The 25772-nt window shown below is 39.5% G+C and overlaps 1 protein-coding gene across 1 annotated transcript in view; it reads right to left on the reverse strand.

Moving 5' to 3' along the window:
- Positions 1 to 24232, reverse strand: part of MED14 (mediator complex subunit 14) — a 39085-nt gene extending 14853 nt beyond the window's left edge. The window contains exons 1-16 of the mRNA XM_071751137.1: positions 23812 to 24232; positions 21216 to 21242; positions 14465 to 14570; positions 13526 to 13699; positions 12573 to 12702; positions 11411 to 11539; positions 10943 to 11050; positions 9947 to 10079; positions 9281 to 9431; positions 6685 to 6796; positions 5927 to 6052; positions 4983 to 5061; positions 3250 to 3409; positions 2683 to 2877; positions 1951 to 2085; positions 1469 to 1545 (exon numbers count right to left, since the gene is read on the reverse strand). Of these exons, the coding sequence (XP_071607238.1) occupies positions 1469 to 1545; positions 1951 to 2085; positions 2683 to 2877; positions 3250 to 3409; positions 4983 to 5061; positions 5927 to 6052; positions 6685 to 6796; positions 9281 to 9431; positions 9947 to 10079; positions 10943 to 11050; positions 11411 to 11539; positions 12573 to 12702; positions 13526 to 13699; positions 14465 to 14570; positions 21216 to 21242; positions 23812 to 23993 (2024 nt within the window). The 5' untranslated portion in view covers positions 23994 to 24232. The remainder of the gene's footprint in view (positions 1 to 1468; positions 1546 to 1950; positions 2086 to 2682; positions 2878 to 3249; positions 3410 to 4982; positions 5062 to 5926; positions 6053 to 6684; positions 6797 to 9280; positions 9432 to 9946; positions 10080 to 10942; positions 11051 to 11410; positions 11540 to 12572; positions 12703 to 13525; positions 13700 to 14464; positions 14571 to 21215; positions 21243 to 23811) is intronic.
- Positions 24233 to 25772: the final 1540 nt, after the last annotated feature.

Raw genomic sequence — 25772 nt, forward strand, 5'->3', positions numbered from 1 at the left:
TGAACAATCTGGCAGTTATTCTAGAACCCACTGATTTATCCATAACCCAGAGTGGGAATGAAGATCAGGGGACAGATTAAATAAAGCTTAAATAAAAACATGCTGAACTTTTTTCAATCACTTGAGAGTCTGCGCAGAATTTCATGTACCACTTTTAACTTCAGCTCACAAGTTCTTAGTATTTCTTTGCTCCACCACAAAGTTAAAAAGGTAGGTCCTGATGCACTTAGAGATGAATGCCTTTATACCATTGTACATTCTTGCAGCATAAAAGAAGACAGTTTTACTCCAGAAGGTGTCTACAGTTTGATTGGGATTTTTAAATTTTTTAAACTCATATAATCTGTTTTATTTCATAATATAATAAAAAAAATTAACTGGTGAGGCTTGAAGTAGATTCCAAAAGTGAAGTGAACTGACAGGTAGAAAGCACTGTGGCCAACAGTTGCATGCCAAATTAGTGACTGGCTGGTGGCAGGTGTTCCTGGGTTTAACACAGAGGCCAATACTGTTTAACAGTTTCAGTAAACTACATGATGCAAAGGAACAGCAAGTTTCAAGATGAAACTAAACTGAAGGGAGCACTTAAAATGCTGGTGGATAGGGCTGCCATTCAGAGGTATCAGATGGCTGAAGGAACAAGTTAACAGGAACCTCACGAAGTTCAACAACAAATGCAAAGTCTTGCGCTTGGCTCTGAATAATGTTCAGCAACAGCTCAGAGTGGGAACTGACTGAGTGGGCAGCAGCTCTGCAGAAAATGAACACAGAGGCCTAGGAAACAGACTGCATAGGAGCAAGCAGTGTGCTCTTGCTGCAATGACAGACCACTGCATCCTGGACTGTATTAGCCTGTCAGGTGACTGCTCCCCTCGAGTCAGCATTAGCAATCTCTGTGACCAGAGAGGGCACAAAACCACTTAGAGGTTGGAAAACGCAGCCGAGCAGCCCTGCTTTGAGCAGCATTTGGATCAAATGACCTCCATACGTCCCTTCCACTCTTAAATTACTGTATGATTCTCAGGTGTTTCCTCTACAAGTTTTGTACATTCCACTAGTCTTCTGTGACTCCTTGCATAATCCTTTGCAGTATCACATACTGGTAATTGTCAAGTAACATATGGAGTATGTAGGCCTCTAATCTGATCTAAAACTGCAATTACATGCTCATGATTCATCACTGTATCTTCTTTAGCACTGCTTGGATTTTAGGCTTGAGAACTGTCAAGACTACTTGCAGAACTCCCCAGTGAAGAAAACCATATTTGGCTCTGTGTCTATTCTTATTTCACCTCTTTCTCCATCACTGCTTCACATGAGAGTGCAAGACACAATCAGAAAAAAACCCCAGCCAATAAACCTCAAAACCACCTCCCAAAGTAATAGAGTGTTACTCTCCAAGCACTATTTTTTTCCTTCCAAACTTATGTACAGTAACAAAATGAAATACAGGAATACAGCCTCTTACTTTAATAAACGTATTGCATGGCTGAAGCCATCTCCTTCTACTTGTACTCCTTGGTGAGGAATGTCCATATTAGATAACTAGGAACGAACAAGAAAAATGTTATCCCAAGAAAAAAGGCAGAATAACTTTTTTTCCCCTCAGGGAGATAGATATTTCACACCCTCAAGCACCGTAAAGCCGAAAAACACACTCTGCAAATCTGGTGTAAAGTTGTCTCCCATTCCCTCCCACAAGTGTGTCTTTCATCCTCTCATTTTCCCTTTTCCTTCTGAAATTTTCAAGGCTTTTGCAGCTCTTCGCATTATGAGAACATTTCTAGAGACTACAGCAACCCAGTATAGAACATCAGTCACCCAAGCTCAGTTGATGGGTGACTTCTGAAGTTAATACATGACCACAAGTTTGATGAATAGTCACATCTAGACAAGAGAATCAGGATTAACAGAGGGGAAGAAGGAAACAAGATATTTTTTAATACATACCTCCATACGAAGGCCAATAAATGGCATATTTGTATCACACATGGCTACAATATGAGCTAGCACTTTATTGAAGGCACACATTTCTCCCGACCGTTTTGGTTTCTTAGGTTCTATGGAGCATGGATCACCAGATAACTAGAATTAAAGACAAATACACTTACTTACACATTAGGAGTAAACATTTTGAACAGATGTCAGGGAATCTCTCATTAATCCAAGTTTCAAATGACTCACATCCTGAGCACAAACTCCTGAAAGGATCTGGCCCACCTCAGGGCTGAACCAATTCAGTTGAAGTAATTTTATATTCACCTCCTTCCTTAAAACAGTATGTACATATCACTAAGCCATGTCAGTCTGACCCCAATAAATAACTCTCAACAGCCTCTGCAGGACTTTCAAAGACCACACCTACGTGGCACAAAGCTTACCACACAGATACCAGTGCTGTGTACACAAGCCTACAAGCCACTCTACCTATCTCAGCACAGTGCTCTGCCTTGGCTCTTTAGACCAGCTGAGGCAGCCTGGCATGAAGTAAAACACAACTGTTGCAAAAGAGCTTTCCAACATCTCCCTAGGGAAGCAGATTAGAGAACCAAGCTGCAATGAAAGTAAGATGTCAGCCATACAAACTTTTGAAACAACACTACTAAAGCTGGTAGTGATGCTCAGAGTATGTGTTGAGCTTTCACACTCTACAATTAGCTTAATGGCTTTTGAAGCACATACCTTGCGCTTGACACCACTTTTAATTTGTTTCCCACTTTTTGTGTCTAGTACCAACTCTTCAATGTTTGGTTTGAACTGCTGTAGTAAAAGTGCAGTAGCAGGGCTGTCATCTCCTTCAGCATAGCTCACAGATAGAAAATGGTACTTGTACTCTAGCTCTGTTGGGTTGCCAGGAACATCAAACATCTCTACAACCTGCATTTAAACAAAACAACAAACTCATAAGACCCTCAAGTTCTTACCCTCTCCCCCTCAAAGAAAAGGCATTAGTCATTTTTGAGATATTAATACTGTGGCTAGGGTGGGGATCCCAGAAGAGAAGGAAGACTAAATTGTCAGGAAACATGAAGGGAACAGGAAGGCTGCTGAATAATAAACCTTTATGTACCCTCCTCTCTGTAAGCCCGACTGCTTAACAAACCCACTGAGAGAAGGGAGGGAGAGGGGAGAGCTGAGGATTACATCAATCACTTGGTTCCTAACGTTAGAGTTAATAATACACCAGACCAACTGCCTGGTGTCTCTATGACTGGGAGCAAAAGACAGAAGCATTTTTCAGTTACTTACAATGTAGTACTGTGGCAGGCGAGTCAGTCTGATAAACAACTTGTGTTTGGAAAGGTTTCCCACGGGATGGCTGGCGTAATTAGCAAGCTGGAGAGTTTCACTGCTCACTGTAGGCAGATGTTTTATAGATTGCTTGCAACGTTGCTGTCCAAGCCAGAACCTTGCATTGAAATAAAGGTGTAAGTAATCTGAGACTGTTCTACATTATTTTAGTATATTGCTGCTTAGAGCATTAGTGTCAAATTAAGAGTCAGGCATATTTTAAGTCAACATTGCTGCTCAAGTTATATACAGAAAATCACACTGAACATTTCATGAGTTTGTATTTTCTTATGACTATCTTTACATATTGTCTTCAGGTAGAATAAAGACACTTGTTAATTTAGGAAGAAAAGCCTTGAATTATTCTCTGAAGGAATACATAAATAAAGTCTTATATACCACAATGAGTTTACGCATGAAAAAAAAGGATCAAACTAGAAAAAAAACCCATGCAGATTACAGTTAATTTGCAACTTGAAAATCTTTGGTTATTATTTGGTACAGGAAAAAATCTTTGCTGCCATATGTTGGTGAGCGATGAAAGTAAAAACATCAAAGCTTGATGTCACACTGGGTTGGTTATAAACAAACTCTTTCACCTGAATAAGTTTTCACATGAACAACCCCATGCAAGACACCAAATTTATTCTAATGTTCAGAACTAAACTTTGCCATTATCAAATGGGTTTTGACTATAGTGGCAAGGCCAGAAAGCTTAGCTAGGCTTGAAAGGTACTCTGAAATGTGTGGCTTAGTTTTTCAAAATTCCACTGAAAACAGCAGTAGAAAGTGTGGGTGCTCAGCATCCTTCCACCACAAAATACCACATTTATTCTTGTAGATACATGTCAGATACAGCTGTCCTAAAAGACATTTCGTGGCACTGCCTAGCTTCCTTAAAAACTGCAGGACTACCCAGGCCACTATTTCAAGTACATTATTTATAACAAAGGGAGGTTGATTAGTTTCTCCAGGGTGCCAATGCCTCATGCGTCATCATGCTTCTTTTAGAAGGAAAAATCCTCAAATAGAACTTTTGCCCTGATATTAGCTCAGAGTACTGGGAATTTCCAAAATGACAGCGCAGGTGGAACTTAGCTTTCATGCAGATGCAAACTGTATTTGTATTATTTGCTTCAACCTCTAATGGAAGCCAAATGTATCTTGTGCTTAAATATCAGGGCTTTATGAAAGGAAAATTAGAGGTTTAAACCAGCAAGGGCTGAGTGTTAGAAGATAAACAGATATTATCTATATCATCCTAGGCCTCTCCCTGTTTTTTTCTCTGTATTGTGAGAAAGGAGATAGTTCCTGCTGAGAAGGAGCAGAGTTCAGCTGCAGAAACAGTGGAATAAAGGAGACAGAAAATGAACATGAACACAAAATGAGATCCTCAGGAAGCAAGCTGTCTGCTAGTGACTTAAAGCAACAAGACTTCATGCAGAGTGTGCATATACCAGTGCATGAGGCTACATGTAAGGGGGCTGACTAAAGGAGAACTATCAAATCAACTCCAAGCAAAAGCAGAATTTCCTCCATCCATTTAGAGATGGAAAATAAGGTTGCTTAGAACAGCCATAGAATATATCCTCTACTGTGGCAAAACACAAAACCATGCAAGTGTGAGCATCCAAAATACAAATAGTTACCATAGAATGAATCACTATAAATGAATCATTTAAGTAACTTACTTGAGCTGCTGGAGCCAAGGAATGATACGCTTCATATCATCATTAACAGACTTCTCTATGTCATCAAGAGTCAGTTGATCTGCAAGAATGTCAGGTGAGTGAGTGGTCTTACCATCTGCTTTTCAAACCAAGTTTTGACCCTTTAATGAAAGTGTCTCATCTAATTAAACAAATAGTTAATCAGACAATCATAGATCAGCTGAGGTTGGAAGGGACCTGAAAAGACCATCTGGTCCAACTTTTCATGGTAGAGGGAGCCTTGATGAGAACATCTAGCATCCTGTCCAGTTACATCTCAAAAATACCCAGTGATGGGGACTCCACCATGTCCCCGGGGGCATTGTTCCAAAGACTGATTGTTTCCACTGTAAAAAGAAATTCTCTTATATTGATGTGAAAACACTCCTGATGCCACTTTTAATTGTTACCCCTTCCCTTCTCCATGTGGCTCATTGTGAAAAGAGAGATTAAGATACACAACAAGTGATCCACAATGCTTGTAAAATCACAGCAGGATGTTTAGGCAAATAAAATGAATTAACTAATTTAAAGTAATCTGAAACCTGACGTTAAGACCTGAACAGTAACTCAAGATGTATAAGGTCACATTTCTCAATCACACCCATGTTATTACATTCATTAACAGCACAACCCAGGAATCACTGGTTATAAAGAATATGCATTGTAGTGATGCTTAACAATATCTAGTCTGTTGTCTTCTTAAAATACATGTAACTGAAGTGTGGCTCTTAAGCACAAAGATCCACTTCTCTATTCCTCAAATTCAAGTACTTAGGTGATGACCCAAGCATGGTGTTAATTTGCATTATGCTTATTTACTTATAGAACTTTGGAGATTTGATAGATTGTTTTCCACACAAAATTACCTCATAATTCAGGACTTTTGCAAAGATTAAATATAACCTGGTTTTGCACCTACTTACCAACACCATACAGCATCAGTTGAAACATTCCAGAGTGGAGATCAACAAATACATGCAGGCACTCTGATCGACCACATGGTTCCAAAATTGGAATGACAAGAGTTGGAAGAGCCGTCTCAATGAATGCTACAAAAAATTTATGACAATAATTTGACACAAAATTCATGTTCATCATATTAAGACTTAGCTCATTGTAATTACAGACCTTGTGCAAGCTAAGATTGCTTCTATAAAAAAACCAATTATTACACTCAACATAGAGGGAACTGATTATAAGAATTTCTCTGTGAAAACAGTATTAATCACAAACCAATGAGAAAAAGATAGGACAAATTTGAAGGAGTTTATTAATTTTTTAGTATCTTTTTAACTCGCTGCTTCGTTATTATAAAATCAATTAAAATGCCAATAGCTTCAACCCAGTTGAAGTGGTTTCACACAGAGCTAGCTCAAGAAAGTGAAGTATTTCCTTTCAGTTCTGAATATGTACAAATTTTACAGTAAACAAGTTTTAACACTTCAGCAAATACTAAAATACTCTACCAGTGTCATCTATAATACTGTATTTTGAGGTATTTTACAGTTGCCAATGCAGAATAATGTAAAACTAAGTCTTGTTAATTCTGAACACACCCCCCTTTAGTTTTTCATATTTTTAATCTAAATTAACGACAAAAAGAAACACCAAGGAAAAAGGAAACCATTCCTAGGTGCAAATAGAAAATAATGTGGAACAAATTTCAGTAGAAAATACATACAATTGTCATTAATGTTGTAGCTCTTAAGAATGGCTTTCAGCTCCTGGAGTTTTTGATGAGATCTTGCATGGACACTGTCTATGAGGAGTTTTTCTATTGATAGGTGATCAATCTGTAAAAAAGGAATGTACTTGAGCAAGTCCAAATCTGATGCGTGGACTTTATGCATTAGCAAACTGGAACAAAGTTACTTAATAAAACAATCTCTTCAGAAACAACTTGCTTAGAACTGTGGTGAACTCAATGAACTATTAACTTCAGTATTTGAATCACAATAAAATCCAACAAACTAACAGAAGATTGTCTGCAGCAGGCAGTAGAGGGTTTTTGAGAGAAGACTAGTAGAAAATGTACAAGAAAAGTTTCACAAACTCTGCTGTTATCACTGCCTGTGCAGACCTAGTTGCTCTGGAGCAAGGCTAGAGTATTTTTCATATTAGCTTGAATCTGCTCATAACTAGCTTAAGCTAAGGAAGAAAATAAAAAAAATCAGCCACAAAACCTCCATAACCACTCTATTAAAATACAGTTGCCTCCACATGAACACATGTAGTTGTAGCATGAAATACAACACACTAGTTTTAGTCCTGGTAATTAGGGTAACAATGCAGTGAAGATGCAGCAGCAGGCAACAGAACATGAAAAACCCTACCCAACCCAGGAGTATCTAGAGGCTTACACCTACAGCATCTAGAAACTGTGGCACTACCAGTGTCAAATATAACCACTTACACTCACCATAGTTTATTTGTGCAACTTAAATTAAAGCATTTCCATCCATTCAGACTACAGCAATGTTATTTACGTATCTTGCATATGCAAAGCTGCACAGATTACTGCAAAACCTTTTTTTAGTTAACCTCACATTGCTTCAAAAACTATTCAAGGTGAATAAAACTAGAATTTTATCCTATCTTAACAGGTAAATGCAGAAGGGGTTTATACCAGAACAGAACTATACAGAATTTCAGTATATACCTTCATAGGTACCAGAATGACCTTCCCCTAAAGACTAGCTTTCCAAGACCAGGCCTTCAAAATCAAGTCTTTATCCACATGAGCATAGCAACTCAGCAGCTGCTAGGAGTTAAATTTTCCCCACAAACAAGGGACTACACATTCTATAGCTACATCCAGTTTTCAGTGGGTTAATGTATAATAACTTGCTTGGACAAACATAGTTTTCATGCCACTGTTTTATATAGTACCTTGAACAAACAGAAACACAGTGTGCTATCCACGTCATTATACCCGAGATCATTATTCAAACATTGGAACAGAGGTGTATATATCATAGCTGATAATTTTTTAAAAACAAGTAGTTATAAAGGGAGTCAGCATTAACTTCGATAAATCTCAAATTCACAGTGGCCTCCTATCTTAATCTACAGTGTGCAGACCTGATTCAGTGAGCTTAGATCACATCATCTCCAGTGGAACTTCTGCTGAAGTTCTAGACAAAGCATATTTTCCTGGATTTAGGCATAAATACAATATCTTCACTAAATTACCTGTATTTTTAGTATTCTAAATATGCTAATTTAGGCTATTGAATGAGTAAATTTAGAATACATTTAGTATACTAACAGCAGTATAGTAGCCTTTCACAATAGAAGGCTACTATGCTCCATTATATTTCTCACATTTCTCTGTAGCCCAATCATATGAAGTTCTTGATATTCATTACATAGTGGCTTGTCTGTCAGCTTGGGTAAATAAGATGGCCCAAAAGGCTTAAATACAAAGCATGTACAGTAGCTGAAATCTATCACCAGTAGAACAGGTGATAGAATCTGAGCCAGAGGTTGTGGGGGCCAGGTTTCCCTGTGCTAAAATTCTATATGAAGTCTGAAAACTATACCATTCACTCCAGTTTACTGACTCTTAAAAATCCCAAACACTGCAAGAAATAATGACAAGCAGATCCTGATGTGTCACAGCCAGACATGACAGTAACTTACAGAAGACTTAATGTAAGACCTAGAATGCAGTTTCCCTTAGATACTGTTAACCAAGATCTAGAATTACCACCAAGGAAGCCTCATTCAAGTAGGAAGTTGACTGCAGTTGGTAATTTTGGATAAACTCAACAGCCCCTGCTTTAATCTGAACAATATAAAGGTGTATTCAGACAGGCCAAATGATTTGATCTGGTTAGTGGCAATGTAAAACCAGGCTTTAAGTGAACAGCCCTGCTGGGTAGCCAATTCAAGTGGCATGGGGAAGCTGATTTTCAGAAGAGGTTTACACAGAATGTCCAAGACGAAAGAACTGGCTCGCTATAAAGCACTTAAAGCCAAATGCAAACCATAACTGAAGCTTTGCTGTTGTTTCCCTCCAGCCTCAGCATTCTGTCTTGTAAGTGATATATAATACACTGTGAAATAGGTGTAATTTTTAAGATGAAGTCATGGCCAATAATTTGTAACAATTTTAGGTTCCAATATAAACACACCAAAGCCTCGAATAAATACTGACTAGAAATCTCAGAAACAGCTCTTTAATTTGAATCAAAGTGAAATAACCTGACAATGCAAAGCATTTCCAAGTTTTTTGATTTATAAAACTAGATGCCTAATGAAAAGCAAATCTTTACCTTCATGGCTCTTTCCATCAGTTTGGAATCACAGGCTGGCAGTGGAGGCTCATGAGATATTTGCAAGGGTTTTGAGACATCAGTCTCATCAATCTTAATAGTGACTTTATGAACAGATGCAGTCCCCGTTTTCCTGCCAAGCACCTGTTGACTTAAAATAAAGAGAATAATTAAACCATGTAACTGGAATAGTAGAAAATATGTTTTTCAATAGTTAATGCCTGATTCTCAGAGTTATGGTTGGGAACATTGTCAGCTGAACTGAAAAAATGTTTTTCTGGATTACATTTTAATGAAGAACTGTTGGCAAACTATAACTACACTAAAAAGTTTGAGATGGTTGCAAATTGAACCCAACCAGAGCATTCGGGTGGCTTTTTAAATTTTTATCTAGTGTAAATCAAGCAATGAATTCAGTAAAAGACTGACAAAGAACTAATTTATTCAACTATCCACATAAATACAAGCTGATTTGTAACTGTACATTAATATACATCCCTCACTTCTTTGCAAGCCAAGCAACATGTTTCAGTATCTCATCACAACAACTCACGAGTCTCACATAAAAAACAAGTACAATTCTGAAAACCCTGGCTCAAGCCTAGTAAATTAAAACAGTACTGATATTTCATTTGTTTGTTAATGGCCCTTCTGATACTAACTTACTTCCAAACAGAGAGTGAGAGACATTTCCCCGCATGATATCGCTCCACTTGCACAAGGTCACCCCAGCGCTCTCGAATCAGCATTAGTGTTTGTGAATGCAAGACTTCCAGCTGAAGTGCTAAGCAGAAGGAGTCTAATGAATGCAGTTAAGAAAACATGTCTCCAGAAAAGCCTATACTACATAAATTCATTTCTGCACACTACATAAAACAATTTGTCAAAAAAGGCAGACAAGGCACTGCCCAAAAAAGCACTAATGTAGAAATCCAAATATAAAGACATAAATAACATCAAATATTTTAAAATAACCTCTTTCCTAAGGCAGAGTGTTAGACAAAAAGTGTCACAATTGCTTTCTTTTATAGATTTTAACTCTGATCATCTTTTAGGGAAAAGAAGATAAATAACAGAGAAATTCAGTGCACCCAACAGTTAACACTAAACCCATCTATCCTAGTTTGATCGCCAAAATCTGTTTGTTTAATATGATTAAACAATAATTATTTTAATAACATGATTCTGTTTGTTTCTGCAGAAACTGTTTCACGGAAAACCTTCACATTGTCAAGCAATTAGCCCTTTGCAGGTAGAAAGTCACTGCAACTACTTTCTGCACATGCTACTCCTCATTTTATTATTCACACAGGTGCAAAACATTTAACACACCATCATCACCTTACTTCAGCTCTTGGGAGTAAGAGCTGACAGCTGCCATACCTTCCAAGTTAGCTCTGTATTCTGTCTCTGAAATAAGCACAGCTGTTGCAGCACTGATGTACCTCACAACCTGCTGTCTTGAGTACCTCACCTATACCTTTGCTGATTAAGTGCAGAAAATCAAATCTATAAGCTGGCACCTGAGAATAACTGTTTCCGAGGACATAATTTTTACATTACATCCACACTTTCTCCCTAGCTTAATGGAGAATCCATCTTTCTTGACCTCCATCCACAAGGAAGTGCAAGGCTATGTTAAACAGCTTTTCAGAAGGATACGCAGACAGCTGTACATGTCCTGAAGCGGCTTTTCATCAGCAAACAGCCGTGACTGGACCAACTGATGGATGAAGTTGATCTGCATGCTGTGAACCAAGGCTCGACCATCTTTCACAAATTAAAAATAATTCACATTAGGCATCAGCAAATGAGTTATTTAAAACAATTAAACTAATAAAAAAACCCCAAACAACTGTACTTCGCGATTTTCATATCAGAAATTCTAACAAAGTGACAAAAATCTTTGGTTTACTCTGGAAATTTCAGTCAGTCTACTACACTATCACAACCTATCATTATTAAGAGAGTAAAAGCATATAGAGCAAGGTTAAAACGGGACAACTATATACAGTTTCATCATCTTCTGTTGTGATGTGTAAAACACCCAGTGTGAACAACTTATACAGCATCAGCGATTAACACTGTATTGAAAAGAAAGTGTAAAGGTTTGATCTATTGGGTTTTTACCACCAGTTTCCTTGTCTTCAACCAAAATTTCCAGCTTGAGAAGGCGCCAGGGGATGTCTGGGTCATCACCCATCACTGTCAAAGTGGCCTCAAATTCACCCTCAACTCGGAACTTCACACGCCCATTGGCTAAAGAAGAAAAAAATGTTTTATTTCACTCGGTCTCCTAAGATATCTCAAAATACCAGTGTGGTAGCTCCTGGCACTAACAATAAATTACATCCCTATGGTTTCTGCTCTGTTGCATATGTTGCTGTGACTTCACAGTTGCTTCTGCAACCAAAGTAGTGTCCATAAGCAGCATGGACAGAAGTACCAAACTGTCCTGAACAGCAGTACTTGAGTCACAATAACTTGTTAACACTTATGCCACTGTAACACAGGGTTACACTTTGCTGATTACCACTCTGACCAGTTACACAAACAAAACATCTGCCTCAATTTTTCCATTTCTTTGCTATGTCAACAATCAATAATTTGAGAAATATTTTAAAAAGATTCAAAATATGATCTCAAGCCAGGCTTAAATCAATCTCACTGCAAACCATTTAACATTAAAATATTATAATTCCATTTTCGTGTGATGATGACAGTGTTTTGCACAATTTATATGCACACAGTGGAAGACTGTGTACACTACTTATCTAATAGGCATACATAACCTCACACCTTTGTGAGCACTGCTGTCAGTTTCAAAAACTGGGAACAAAGACTGTCACAACTATGTAGACAAGATCATAAAGAAAATAAAAGGGAGAACAAAATTCAGTGCAAGTCTTTACTATAACGTGTGGGTTAACCTTCTCCTTGGCAAGTTACCAAAGCATACCCTATATCTTTACAATTATAGCCACACTGAAATATTCCTATAGAATTATTAACCATTTTAACTGAAAAAGTTTCATTTTCAAAAGCATCCCAGACACGCTCTTAAAACAAACCAAAATCCAAACTAGAAACTAATAGAAGTTGAAATGTTTAGTTAGCTGAAAAAGATGAAGAACTCGGGCATTTATCCATTTATTCTTCCACTATGCAAAGAACAGCTGTAATATGGATATTGCAAGTGTACACATAGGGACCACTGAAAACCACTATGATTTTGATCTAGGTCTGAGTGGGTGCAATAATGTATTCCTCAAAAGGTAATTCCAGTTCTTACCAACTGTAAGATTTGCCAGCTGTGGAGGGAGATCTGTGGTCACCAGTCTATGTCGAAGAATCTGGTTTAGCTGATGAAGTGTCGTTTGCTTCTCACTCTTTGTTATTGGGTCAGGAGGGATTATTTTATCCTGTTAAAATAAACACAAACAAGTTTAGCTATCTCAGACATGTACAATACCCTATAAGTAGCAATGGTGAAAAATAACCAGACTAGAAGTCTCAAAATATAAATACTACAGGCACATAACATAAACGTAAATATATATGAGGAAAGTTTTGTACCTTACACTCAGATTTTTTTTCTAGATGATTACATTTAGCATTTAACAGAAGACTGGCCAGTGAATAAAACTACTCTACTTGCATCAACTAAATAAATTAAAGGGCCTTACTAAATAAAGGGCCTTACACCAGGCTAAATTTGTGTTTAAACACTAAGATTTGAAAGTCTATCCGTATCTGTAGCTATACATCTAAGTCACAGGGACTATATTGTTTATATTACTTCACAAAATCCTATTATTCTGCATTTTAACAGTAAGAAAAGGCAGCAGCATTAAAGAGCGCTGTTAAGTATTTCATTATATTTCCAAAAACAGGAAAAACCTCTAAGAGCAACAGACATCAGTGTCTCCTTTTCACACTTCCATTTTTCTAGGACAGTGGCTTAGCACACACAAATATTTAAGGAATCAAGAAAGAAGAGTTGCTACTATACTCATCCTAGAGCAGAATTAGTTTAAATGAAGAGGACATGTTACTGGGAAAGCAACTTTGTTTAAATAGGAAGTGCTCTGCAAGAGATACCGGCACTACGGAGACTTGGCACTATTAACAACAGTTCAACAACAGTTCCATTTGCACATAGGCAACTATTTTCACAAGCATAGATTTGATACTGTACAGGGGAGTTCCTCCCAACCAGCCCCAACATAAAGTAGCATTATTTACCCTAATGCAGGTAGGCAGACGTGGGTATGATCCCGTTGTCAGAACATCAATAGCATATGGGATAGCAAAACTAGGTAGACGAGCATGAACCAGAGCATCTCTAGCTAGTGATGCCAGACGATCAGCAGTGTCCACAAACAGGATAGCTTGCTGATCTAAAAAACTTGATATCATCTGTAGAGGACAAGGACAAAATAAAAAAAAAAACAAAAAACCAAAACAACAACCCCCCCAAAGGAAAAAAAAACCAAACCACACACACACACAAAAGAGAAAAGTTGTATGTTATATCAACACCCTTTTATATTCAGTTCATCTAGTGCACATGACTGAGATGATTTTATCTGTCACTTCAAAATCAAGTGATAACATCTATCAAAAAAACAAAGGATTACTACTCTGGCCATTTCTTACACTCATATGCAAGGATACTTTAAATATGCATGCCATTTGTGATGCTGTGGATGATCTTGTAAACCCTCACAACTCTGATGATTGTTACTGGAATGTAACTATATTTGTTTCTTATCACTCAGGGTTTGTTTTATGCAACATACTGGACTTTATTCTTTTTTAACCAAGGGTAGAATGGAAGTGATAATAAGAACACACTGAGCCATCTCTCCTGTCCTATGATTTAACCCCAAAGCATTCCTGAAACCATATGCAGGAAAGCCTATAATTTTTTGCCACTAATGAATTTTTGGAAACATGCACTATTAAAAGACAAGATTATACAATTTCTAAACAGGAAGAAATTGGCTATAACTTAACAATAATTTACCCTGAAATCGTTTGGTTTTGGTTTTGTGTTTTGGTTGGTTTGCATTTTTTTGATTGGTTGGTTTGTTGGTTTTGTTTTGGTATTTTTAACTTTAACTTAGTAAAATCCCATATTGCTTAGAGGTTATTTTATGCCAAACCCTGTTGCTAACTTACCGCACACTTCTCCACCTTTCCAGCATTATTAGCCCATTTCACTAAGGCTAACAAACGAACAAACAGTTGACGAGTGCGACTTGCAAACTGCACTATTTCTATTTTTCTGGAAAAAAAAAAAAAAAAAAGGACATTCAGCCAGTGCTCAGATACATATTAAAGCTGTGATTTAACTCTGTGCCAATAAAAAAAAAGCTGTAATGATAACTTCCAATTCTGTTAATGGAGACATCCCTACTATACGGCTTGTTCAATAAGAAGAAAGGAAAAAAAAAAGCTTACTGTTCTGCATACCTAACTGCTAGCAACATAGATGGATTTGACTTAACCAAGACTGTCTGGGGAAACAAAAAAGCACTCACATAAATTTAATCACAGATTTTAAGAGAAACAATTCCATAGCGACTGAATTAACAACTGAATTAATTTTATACCTTTTAAAGGATTTCCCCAGGGCTTATGATTAAGTTTAAAGTAGACAGGCAATATACCTAAGGGTTATAGAATCTGGCAGTAACATTATACTGACATTCACTTAAGACAATATATAAATTAAATACTACACAAAATATCACTAGTAATTTTAAAACATCTTTACAAATTATGTTACAATATGCTAGCATTTTGCCAGAAAACCAAGCGGTGGTAGGGAAGACCACAAAAAAAAAAACTTTCCTCTCCATTATTTCAGTCATGGGTAGGAGACAGAAATTATTACTTAGGCTTATAGTCCAACAGCGTTGTGCAAGACACTAATACATCCTATACATGGAATCAACAGCACTTAAAAATCTCTTTGGTGCAATTGAAAATAAAATCTATCCAAAGTAGATCTTAAGCCTACTGTCAGTGTTTTGAAATACAAAAATTCTTTACCTTGCAAAGAAACTGTGATAAGGAGAGTTATTTTTTCTAAAAGAGAAAGTAACAGGGGCATGCCCAGATTTTCCTCCTTTCTTACAGACCTACATTATAGATGCATTAGACGAGAGATGCAGATCTACAGTGTAGATCTGCAATACCATACACTCTGAAATACCATTTAATCTACTCTTTACAAAGGCTTTCTTCCTTTTCTACATATACAATTCATGAATTTCATCATGGTTTTCAAGTTATTTTGGGAAAAGCAAAACAAATGAAAATAATAAAATCAATCAAACAAACAAACAACAAAAAAACCCCCACACCACTCCCCCCCCAAACAAACAAAAAACCACCCAAAAAACCCCTAACCCCTAGGTGTTTTCCTAACAGGATTTTCTAAAGTAACTTAAACATTTGGCCAAGAAGAACATTAATCTGTGCAACAGATAATGGCCTCTACCGAACAGAAGTTGCACCTCCTTCTGATCCTAATCTGTGAAGCACATAATGATAATATAGATACAGCCTGTTTCTGCTGAAAGTGTTGTGTAATGAGGTTATTTCTTTTGTGCAACAAATAAAGCATAATCTGCTAGTAGCAAATGAACATTTAGGCCAGAAGCACAACTAACACCATCTGGTCCAATTTCTTGCATTATATACTACAAACGTCACCCAAGTTACTTGGGCATTAAGCCGATAACTTTTCTGAGTTCTAGAGCATATGTTTTAGAATGACATTCCACCTGATATTAAGATTTCAAGTGGTACACAAGCCACTGTCTGTACAGAATGCTCTAATAGTAACCACACAGTGAAAATAAGTTATTAAAATTGTGAAAGATTCTAAAAAAAAATGAGGGGATTTGAAAGATGAAGTGAGACTTTAGAATGCCAGTCATCTGTCAGATAAGCTCCATATACAAATTGCTAAAATCAAGCAGTTATCTCAATCAAACTTCTGTGGTGAAAACAGCATGACAGCAAGAAAAATTCAAAATTATGTTCTGTGGCCAGCAATCAAAGGTAAACAATACCTCCCAACCCACCCCTCCAAAGAAAAAACAAACCAAAACAAGAAAAACCACAGAAAAATACACAGCAATTTAATAATTGAATTACTGAAAAAACTATACCCAGTATTGCAGTAACTGTTCCACTAATATGACACACATGAAGTTACAGAAGACTTGTTACTTCTATTTGACAGAATCCTGCTTCCAGAAGCACTACTTTCATCCTTGAGTGACAACTGGCTTGGGAATTCATATCCATCTACTTGTGTACTAAGAACACCAACTCTTTCAAATTTGCTGCATTCCTGTACGTCATAGTTTAACACTGGGCTGGCAAATAAATGAATGGCAGATGCTTTCTATTAACCCCTCTTCCCAATACAGAAAGGAGAGAGAACAAGGGAGAAACACCTGCAAGCTGGAAACTAAACTACACAGTTTTCATGAAACACTGAATTAAATATAATTAAATATACATTAAATATATCCAATATATTTACATATATGTTAAAAAATAAATATATATTTTATATATATTAAATTTATCCAAATATACACAAAAGCAATACCATGTTCTTTTCCCCTTCCCCCCAGTAATCCTGGTGTCACCACCGAGGCTGCAGGGCAGCCCCAGGAAAGTCCCGGACTGGACTCCGGGAGTCATTGACAGATGGGAGCTGGATGCAGAGGAACACGTGGATTTGGAAGGGCACAGACTGGGATCAGAGGTAGACAAACAGACAGAATCCTCCCAGGATGCAGGCCATAGATGAGGAAGAACTTGATCCTTGTGATCCCTCAAATCTATACCAAATCTGATGCGTATGGGATGGAATACTCTGTTCTTTCAGTTTTGGTCATCTGTATGCACTTGCTCCTCCTTAATGGAGGGTTGCAGGTGTGACTCCTCTACTTCCTTTCCAAAGTATAAGATGTTTTTCAGAACCAAGCAGTGGCCTTGGTTCTGCATACCATTCTCTAGCCGTAACTATAAACATTGAGTGTTATCAGTCCTACAAGCAGACACTGACTGAGAAACATGCCATTAATTTCAGCAAGTGCAGCTACTTATAAAAGACTCAGCTGTAAGTAAAATTACAAGAAAGAAAATTACTTCTATCCTGGCTCAAACCAGGACACTTCATCCTTCATTATTGATACAGGACCTTATGCTAGGCTGCACAAAAAATTCCATTCAAGAAAGAGTATATTTACAAGGCCTTTAAAAGCAAATCAAAGCACATTAAAAAGCTTTCTAAAGACCAGAGCATTCAGTGTGTTCTTTACCTTGGTCTTTACTGATCTCAGGGGGTTCAAATCTTTCAGACTAGTGACTAAGTGAAGCATTAGCTACAGTAAAAAAGTATCAGGTTAAGGACTGCTTAAGCAAGCTTGACATACAAAAAGCCCATTGGAGTGGATGAGATTCATCCAAAGGTACTGAGGGGACTGACCTATGCTACTGGGATAATTTTCAGTATGGCATAGTGATCAAAGGCCTTCATGACTGGAGTAAGTCAAACATCATGCCTTTCTTCAAGCTGTCCAAGAAGGATCTAGGGACCCATATGGCCAGTTGGTCTAAGCTCAGATAAGAAGAAAATCCTTAGAAGAAATCTTTCCAGAAGCCACTTCCAGATAAATAAAGAACAGAAAAGTAGCCCTGATTTGCATGCAGATTTGCCATGGGCACACCATCCTTGACGAACACAATTGCTTTCTACAAGGTGAAGAGGTGATCAAGGGGAGAAGATGTGTTTTTGTTCTTTTACACAGCTTTTGAGGAGATCTCCTATAGTATCCTTGTAGCCAAGCTGATGAGATATGGCATGGGCAAGTGGACTATGAAGCAGGACTGCCAGGAATAAAAGGCTGGGACTGGCTACCAGTTGGATTTCTTTAATACTGGTGACTAGTGGTGTCCCTTAAGGGCCAATTCAGGGGCAAATACAATTTAACACTTCCATCAATTATGTGCATGATGCAAAGGATTGCACTCTTTGGAAGTTTGCAAATGATGTCAAACCAGTAGCAGGAAACATTAAACTACTTCAGCTGGATGGAGGAACTGGTTGAGAGGAGCCTCATGAAGTTCAGCAAAACCACATGAAAAGTGCTGCATTTGGAACCAAAAATTCTCATGTAAAAGTGAAGCCTAGGTACTAAGCAGCAGCTGGGCAGCAGCTCTCCAGAAATGGACCTGGGGGTTCTAGTGGACAGGGGAACAGGCATCAGGGATGTGCCCTGGCAATAATGACAGGCTGTATTTGCACCAATGCAGCCCAGGCCAAGGAAGATGATTATTCACCTTGACCCAGCATTTGTGAGATAAGATCTGAAGCATTAAATCCAGTTTTATACCCCCTAGCCAAAGAGATGCTGCCAGACAGAAGTGTTATAGGAACTAGAGCACATGACACACAAAGAGGGGCTGAGAAAGCTTGAGAAGGCTATTATGAGAGCCTACTGCTACCTTCAAATATCTAAAGAGGAGTTACACAGAAGATGGAAGCAGACTTTTCTCAAAAGTGCAACAAGATGAAGGACAACAGCCACAAAGTAGAAGAGTGAAAAGCTAGTCTGACATTAGAAAAACAAGGAACACATAGTGAGGTGGTCAAAGACTGCAATAGGTTGCCCAGAAAAGCTACACGATTTCCATCCTAGCAGATATTTAAAACTCAACTGGATATGACCCAGAACAACTTCATCCAACTTTGAAACTGTCTTTTACTTCAGAGAGCTGGACTCAGTCTCCAAAATCAATCTAACCAAAAATGTGTATATGAAAGAAACGAAGTAACAGTTATTTTGTCATTGGAAAAGAATGGAACTCAATGTTTCACTAGAACTAGGTGTGTAATTGTAGTGTTGTTGAACTAATGAATACCATGTTTTTACAACATGTTCTGAATATATTTTTTAATGTTGAGTGGATGACCATTTTTTCTGCCAGGTTCAGAAGTAATAGTCTTGTTCCTTAACTGCTGCAAAACCAGTATGAAACTTGCTTTTAAGAAAACAGTATGTTTACATAGTTATTGGAAGTTTTTTACAATACTACCCAACAGGAACTGTTCACTCAGAAATGCAGGTGTAAGGTTTCACCTTCTACTTCCCCACAACAGAAGACAGTGCCTTACAAAGTCATTATAATCCAAGCCAAAATTAATCATAAAAAGCCACTACTGTATTTAAATGTTTCCCACTGTTACACTTTATTGGAGGATAAAACAGAACAGATAAAGAATATGGAGCTAAAAAGGTCCCCATTTTGAAGAAACAAGCCTTTGAATTTCTCCCAGAACCCAGCACTATTAATTTCACACCACAGTACTAATGCTTTTCTAATCCAACCACATCTTTTTGCAACAGTTTTCTCCTGTCATTGATAATGCATAATTCCTAACAATTTTCCATATCACTGAATCTCTTAGCTAGGCAATGCAGTAATGAAAGCAGGTTTTATGTGAACTTTATTACAGGATAATGCCATAACATCTTCATAAAAGTCTGTATCACCGTATCACCAGGTTAGCTTCAAGACACAGCTTGAAGGCCAACTACTGCTGCCATTACAGCTCTTAAAAAGTTACGAAAAATAGAATAATCTGGATAATTAAATTATATTCCTTACAGTTTTCCTCCAAGAGCTGGAAAGCCACCAAGATGAGCTGTACATCAAACCTGACAAGCACGTGAACTTTTAATTTCAAGGCAATTTAAACTGCGGAACATTCTTTGTAACCATTTACACTGTCTTACTTTAGTCCTAATGGATTACAGATAAAAGAAAGATTTTGTTCCAAACCTTGTGTGCACCATAAAACTGGTAAGTTCCAGTTTTACCAAGAAATGCTGAACATCTCGATGGGAGAAGCCACCCTAGCAGTACAAAGGAGATCTGGACCTAAGATGAATGCAATTTTCTCAGCTAACAGAGTGAAAGTTAAAAAAAGAAATATCACAAAAGCTCCAGTAAAACACAGATCATTTCTCTTCATAAAACATCATGTATAAGCAAAACCAGCACAAGGAATCATCCCTGATTATGATTCCCTGAAATGGGGTTAATCCCACCACATGTTGTGAGAGTTCTGGAATATTTGAGATTACTGAATTAATGATCATCCTGGTACACAGAATTCTTTATTAACATTCTTGTATCTCCAAAGAAAATCAGGTCAGTTAGCATGTCAACACAAATAGAAGAAACAATTTTCTGGCAAATTCTACAAAATTTATTAATAGAAACAAGTAAATCAAGTTCTTTCATCTCAGGGGGTGGGGTAAGCAGAGAGAAGGGGAAAAGGCCTTTCTCATCTCTTACATTTGTTCTCTAATATAATCTCTGCTCTTCAAAAACATATAGAACAGAAGCAGAAAACAGTGCTCATTACAGAAAAGATCAGGTAACATGCAAAAAAGCAGAGAAATTATTTTTACCTTGTTTTCTTTGTTGAACTGCTTCTGAACAAGAAAAATTCTTTATCATACTAACCAGGATCTATTTAGGTTCTGCAGTTCCCTTTCACATCAGCTTTATTGTCACTTCATTGTTTCAAGATTCTCTCATGAAGAGAAAAATGCCCTTAACAGAGTTCACCTACTATAGCAGCAACAGCATGCTACTGAATAGTGCAACATCAAAAAAAGTCCAAACAAAACAAAAAACTAATATTGTCATTGACACTGAGAAAAAAATATTGAAACTGTGTAGAGACAGCAAGACAGACAAGGCTTATTTTCTTGCATAAAATCTAAAATTAGGTGAAAAATATTTCAGTTAAACAGTCCTATATTAACCAACATCTTAAACAAAGTTCTACACTTCAAAATGCATTATAGATTGTCTTACTGTAACTCACCTTTCCATATCAGTCTTTCTTGGTAATCTGTATTAAAAAGAAAAAAAAAAATGCTTACTATATATTATATATTAATATATATTGTTCTATTATACTCCAGACTATTAGAAATTTTGCTAACCTTAAACTAAGTACAAGAACAACTTCTACACACCTACAGAACACTTCAAAATTTCTACAATTGTAAATGTTTCCTAAATACAATGAAAGTACATGTTTGATAAAGGAAGTAACTTGATAGTTCTAGAAAGTAGCTGAACTAAAGCTGACGGGGAGGACACACCAAAATCAGGTATATAACAGCATCACAAACCACCCACTGCTAGTCTGTACAAGATAAGTGGAACTGCTAAAATCAATTTAAAGGCTTGATGAAGGGTGCTGAAATCTCAGGATTGCTGCTAATCTCGTAAAGCACATAGTATCACTGCCTGTGCTCTGTAAATGATGGCTCTCAATAATCATCCATTATTAGAGTTAATTAATCTGCAGGTGCAATCCTAAAACATTTGCAGTGGTGTTAAAATTTGCTCTTCCCTGACTTCCCTGAAATCAGTTTGTTTTCCATTTTTAATCATTTTTTAAGTGCAGAAATGCCATACTCTAGAACTTTATCAGAGACCTATGTGACAGACACTACTGCAGAGAAGGGACTGTATTTCTGTGCTGTTCCAAAGGTATCACAATCGTCTCATTTTAACAAGTTGTGCTTTTTTTCTAGGACTAGGCTGGTGCTGGTAAAAGAATGAGAAAATTTTTTGGAGGGAAGAATAACACCTTCCAGCAGGGCCAAATCCATACTTTATCGTGGTTTCTGTTGGAAGGGACCTGAAAGAACATGGGGCATTCACAACTTCTCTGGACAATCATGTGCTCATGACTGCCTCATGACTGCCAAAATGAAGAATTTCTTCCTAACATCTAATCCAAATCTACCCTCTCCCATTTTAAAGCCATCCCCCCTCATCCTATTATTGCATGCCCCTGTAAAAAGTCCCTCCCAGTTACAGGAAGGACACTATGAAGTCTCCCCAGAGCCTTCTCTTCTGCAGGCAGAACAACCCCAAGTCTCTCATCCTGTCTTTCATAGCCCCCTGTGCTCCAGCCCTCTGATCATCTTCATGGCTCTCCTCTGGATTTGCTCCAGCAGGTCCATGTCCTTCCTGTGATGGGAGCTCCAGAGCTGGACACAGTTCTCCAGGAGAGCACAGCATAAGGGGAGATTCATCTCCCTTGATCTAGTGCTCAGTTCTTTTGATGCAGCCCAGGATCCTGCTGGCTTTCTGGGCTGCAACTACACATTGCCACTTCATGTTGAGCTTCTCATCAACCAACACGCTCAAGTCCTCCACAGGACTGTTCTCAATCCATTCTCTGCCCAGGCTGCATTGGTGCTTGGGATTGCTCTAGGTCCGGGGCAGGACCTTGCACTTGGTCTCATTGCACTTCATGAGCTTGGCATGGCCCAACCCTGAAGTCTGCCAAGGTCCCTATGGATGGCATACAGAAGGTAAGTTTAGCTCTCTAGGGTTTTGGAGGGTACATCACATAGCTTATAAACTTTATGGTGAATCAAAATGCTCAAGGCATGTGTTGTTCATACCACCCACTTTATTTTGTACCCTATGTCCTTAAGTGAAAAGGGCCTGTTCTACACCTTAAAACAAGAATAAAAGATATCACAGGCACATGCTCCTACAAGAACACATACAGCATCCATTACTGTCGACATATACCATAAACCAACAGGAAACACTTCTTGACTGATGTTTTGGAGGAAGTTCCTAAATTAAAATTCTAAAACTCTAAAAGCCTTCCAGAGTTTGAACACCCTTAATCCCAAGTCAAGCAAAATTCTGCATACTTACCAGAAGTAGTACTTTACAAGGACTATACCTATTTTTTCATTTGTTTTACATATAATTCTTAAAACATACAAGCTCTCCACAAGAACCTCTAAAGTTAATCAAAGTAAAAGGGAAACGTGCACTCAGACTCTAAATGCTCTCAGGAAAAGTTTTCCTTGGCCCCAAAATATTCCTTTGTTTTGCCAATTCAAGCACAACATCAGCACATCAGATAATAATGTAAATGTAAATAACTTGTTTCCTCCAAGTAACCAATTACTATTTGAAGAAGTACACAAGTAGCTCAGTGACTTTCTGCATCTGAAAGTATCTCAGTTTTGCAGGTTTCATGTATTTTGCTATCGGCACAAACACTACAATTGAAGTTTTTGACACTAACCTAAGGGCAAACTCTAGCATTTAACCCCACAACCTGCATCCAGCTGCTCTGTGTCCCACACAAACATTTATGACAGAATACCACGCAGCCTCTGCTCGGCCCCTAAACACAGCGTGTTGCAGAAAGAAACCCGCACAAACAGGGCATTTCCCCAGAGTGGGAGAAGCAGCAGGAGAAACCAACTCTGGCCCCCCTCACCCTCCACCCCATCCAGCCTGGGCCGGGAGCCGGGACAGATCCCGGGCGAAGCCTCCTCACTCTCCCGGGCTGAAGAGAGGCGGCACGGGCAACCCCGGCAGCCGAGGAGAGTGAGGCGCGGGAGAGGGCCGAGGGGCTTTGGGTCACTCACAGGTCGGCCAGCACGGTGAGCTCGGCGTAGGTCCGGTGCAGAAGGAAGTCGATGAGGGTGCTGAGACGGTAGCCGGGACTGGCGGCGGCTGTCACGGCCCCAGAGGCCGGCGGGGCCGGGGCTGACACGGGGCCCCCGCCGGCCGGCACCAGCTGGTTGCTCTCCAGCTGCACCGGCGCCATGGCGGCAACGGCAGCACCTCAACCCCGGTTAGGAACCGCTCGTCAGCCCGGGGCGTCCGGCGCTCCCGGCGGCACCGGCACCCGGCCCGACTCACCCCGCACGAGGGGGAGCGGGGAGGCCAGCGGCGGGAGCGGGCGGGAGCTCCGGCGCTGAGGTAGACGGCGGCACCGAAGGGAGCTCCGCAGCGCTCAGAACCCGCTTAGCGCAGGGGCCGCCGCCATGTTGGGGGCACAGAACCGGAAGCGAACAGCTGAGACGGACCGGAAAGAGAACCTTTCCGGGACAGCCGAACTCGGAGGCGGGGTGAGGCGTGGGCCGCGCTCCAGCGGGCGGGGCCGGCAGGTGGCGGCGGGGCGGCGGCGGCGGGCGCGCGGCGGAGACGGGGCCGTTGCGGCCGTTGGGTCGCGGGGTCGCTGCTGCCGGCGCCTGAGGGCCAGCGCGCGGGGCCGGGCTCCAGGCGGGAGCAGCGGCGGCGGGAGGGCGAATCCTCCGGCCCGGCCTGTCACAGCTCTCCTGAGATCCCCCCTGTGCGGGGTGGGAAAGTGTCCCGTGTCCCGGAGGCCTGCAGGCCCGTGCCGTGTGGCGGTCTCAATGGGGAGGCCGAGCCTGGGTAGCTCGTACCACGGCGAAGAGGCTGGGGGGAGGGTGTGGAGGCGCGGCCGGGAAGGGAAATGGCGCCGCGCTCGAGATGTTTTCTGGAGAAGGGCTGGAGCCGGGTGCCGTCATAGAATCACAGGCTGGCTTGGGATGGAAGAGACCTTAAGGGCCATCTAGTCCAAATCCTCTGCCGTGGGCAGGTACGCCTCTCACTAGACCAGGTTGCCATCCCTGAGGTGCTTCCCGGCAGCGCCACGATTGAAAGTTCTTTAAAAGACAATGGAGGGACACCAGGAAAAACGATTATATTTCCCCGCCTTAGTGAAATCTGAGGTGAAGGATAACTCGGGGGCAGACTTCGTGCCCTCAAGAGCCTCTGGTGGGGTTCTTTAGAGTCTGAAGGGAACAACCAACAGTCTGTTCGGCGCTGGGTTGGCTAATCCCTTTCTAATGACTTGGGAAATGCGGAGCATTTGTGAAGGGTGCAGAGTGATGCCAGATAGTGGAGACGAGGAGTCGCTAGCTGTAAAGCCGCCTTTAAAGTCGACGTTAAAGCTCAGAAAAGGAGCAGTTAGCAGTGGAGTGGTTGGTGGTGATAAAGCATAGAAGTATAGGAACGTTTGCGTATTTCTGGAATAACTGACACTTGTGAAGGGTGAGGGAAGGTCTGCAAACAATTGAATATTGATTTATTTTTTTTTGTGTGTACTGGTTACCTGGACTGCATAAGGAAAGGAGCAGTGTATATAAATCCTAAGTGTTTTGTGTCCTGATTCACTCAATTATCAAATAATAAAGTCTTCCCTTACGTTTATAGGTATATCTCCCAAATAGGCACATTTTAGGCAATAAATATTCAAACTCCTCCAAGTGTGATAAAAAGTTTTTTTTTTTAAATACAGACTTGTAAAAAACTCCCCTTATCTCTTTCTAAGGGGAAAGTAAGCATGAAAAGGAAACATGATAACTGTGTAATCAACAGCTTAATTAAAAAAAAACCAAAAAGAGCCCCACCACAAAAACAACAAAAGGGGGGAGGTGTCTATGCCAGCAACAATATAGTCAATTATATTCCTATGGGGGGTGTGTTTCTTGCTCCAGGTTACGAGCCGGTTGCCAGCTGACATGGAGCAGTTTCCTTGGCAGGCAGGCAAGCTCTCTGTTCTGGCTGTGGAGCGTAG

This window comes from Heliangelus exortis, chromosome 1 (genome assembly GCF_036169615.1).
Source record: "Heliangelus exortis chromosome 1, bHelExo1.hap1, whole genome shotgun sequence".
Classification (NCBI taxonomy): domain Eukaryota; kingdom Metazoa; phylum Chordata; class Aves; order Apodiformes; family Trochilidae; genus Heliangelus; species Heliangelus exortis.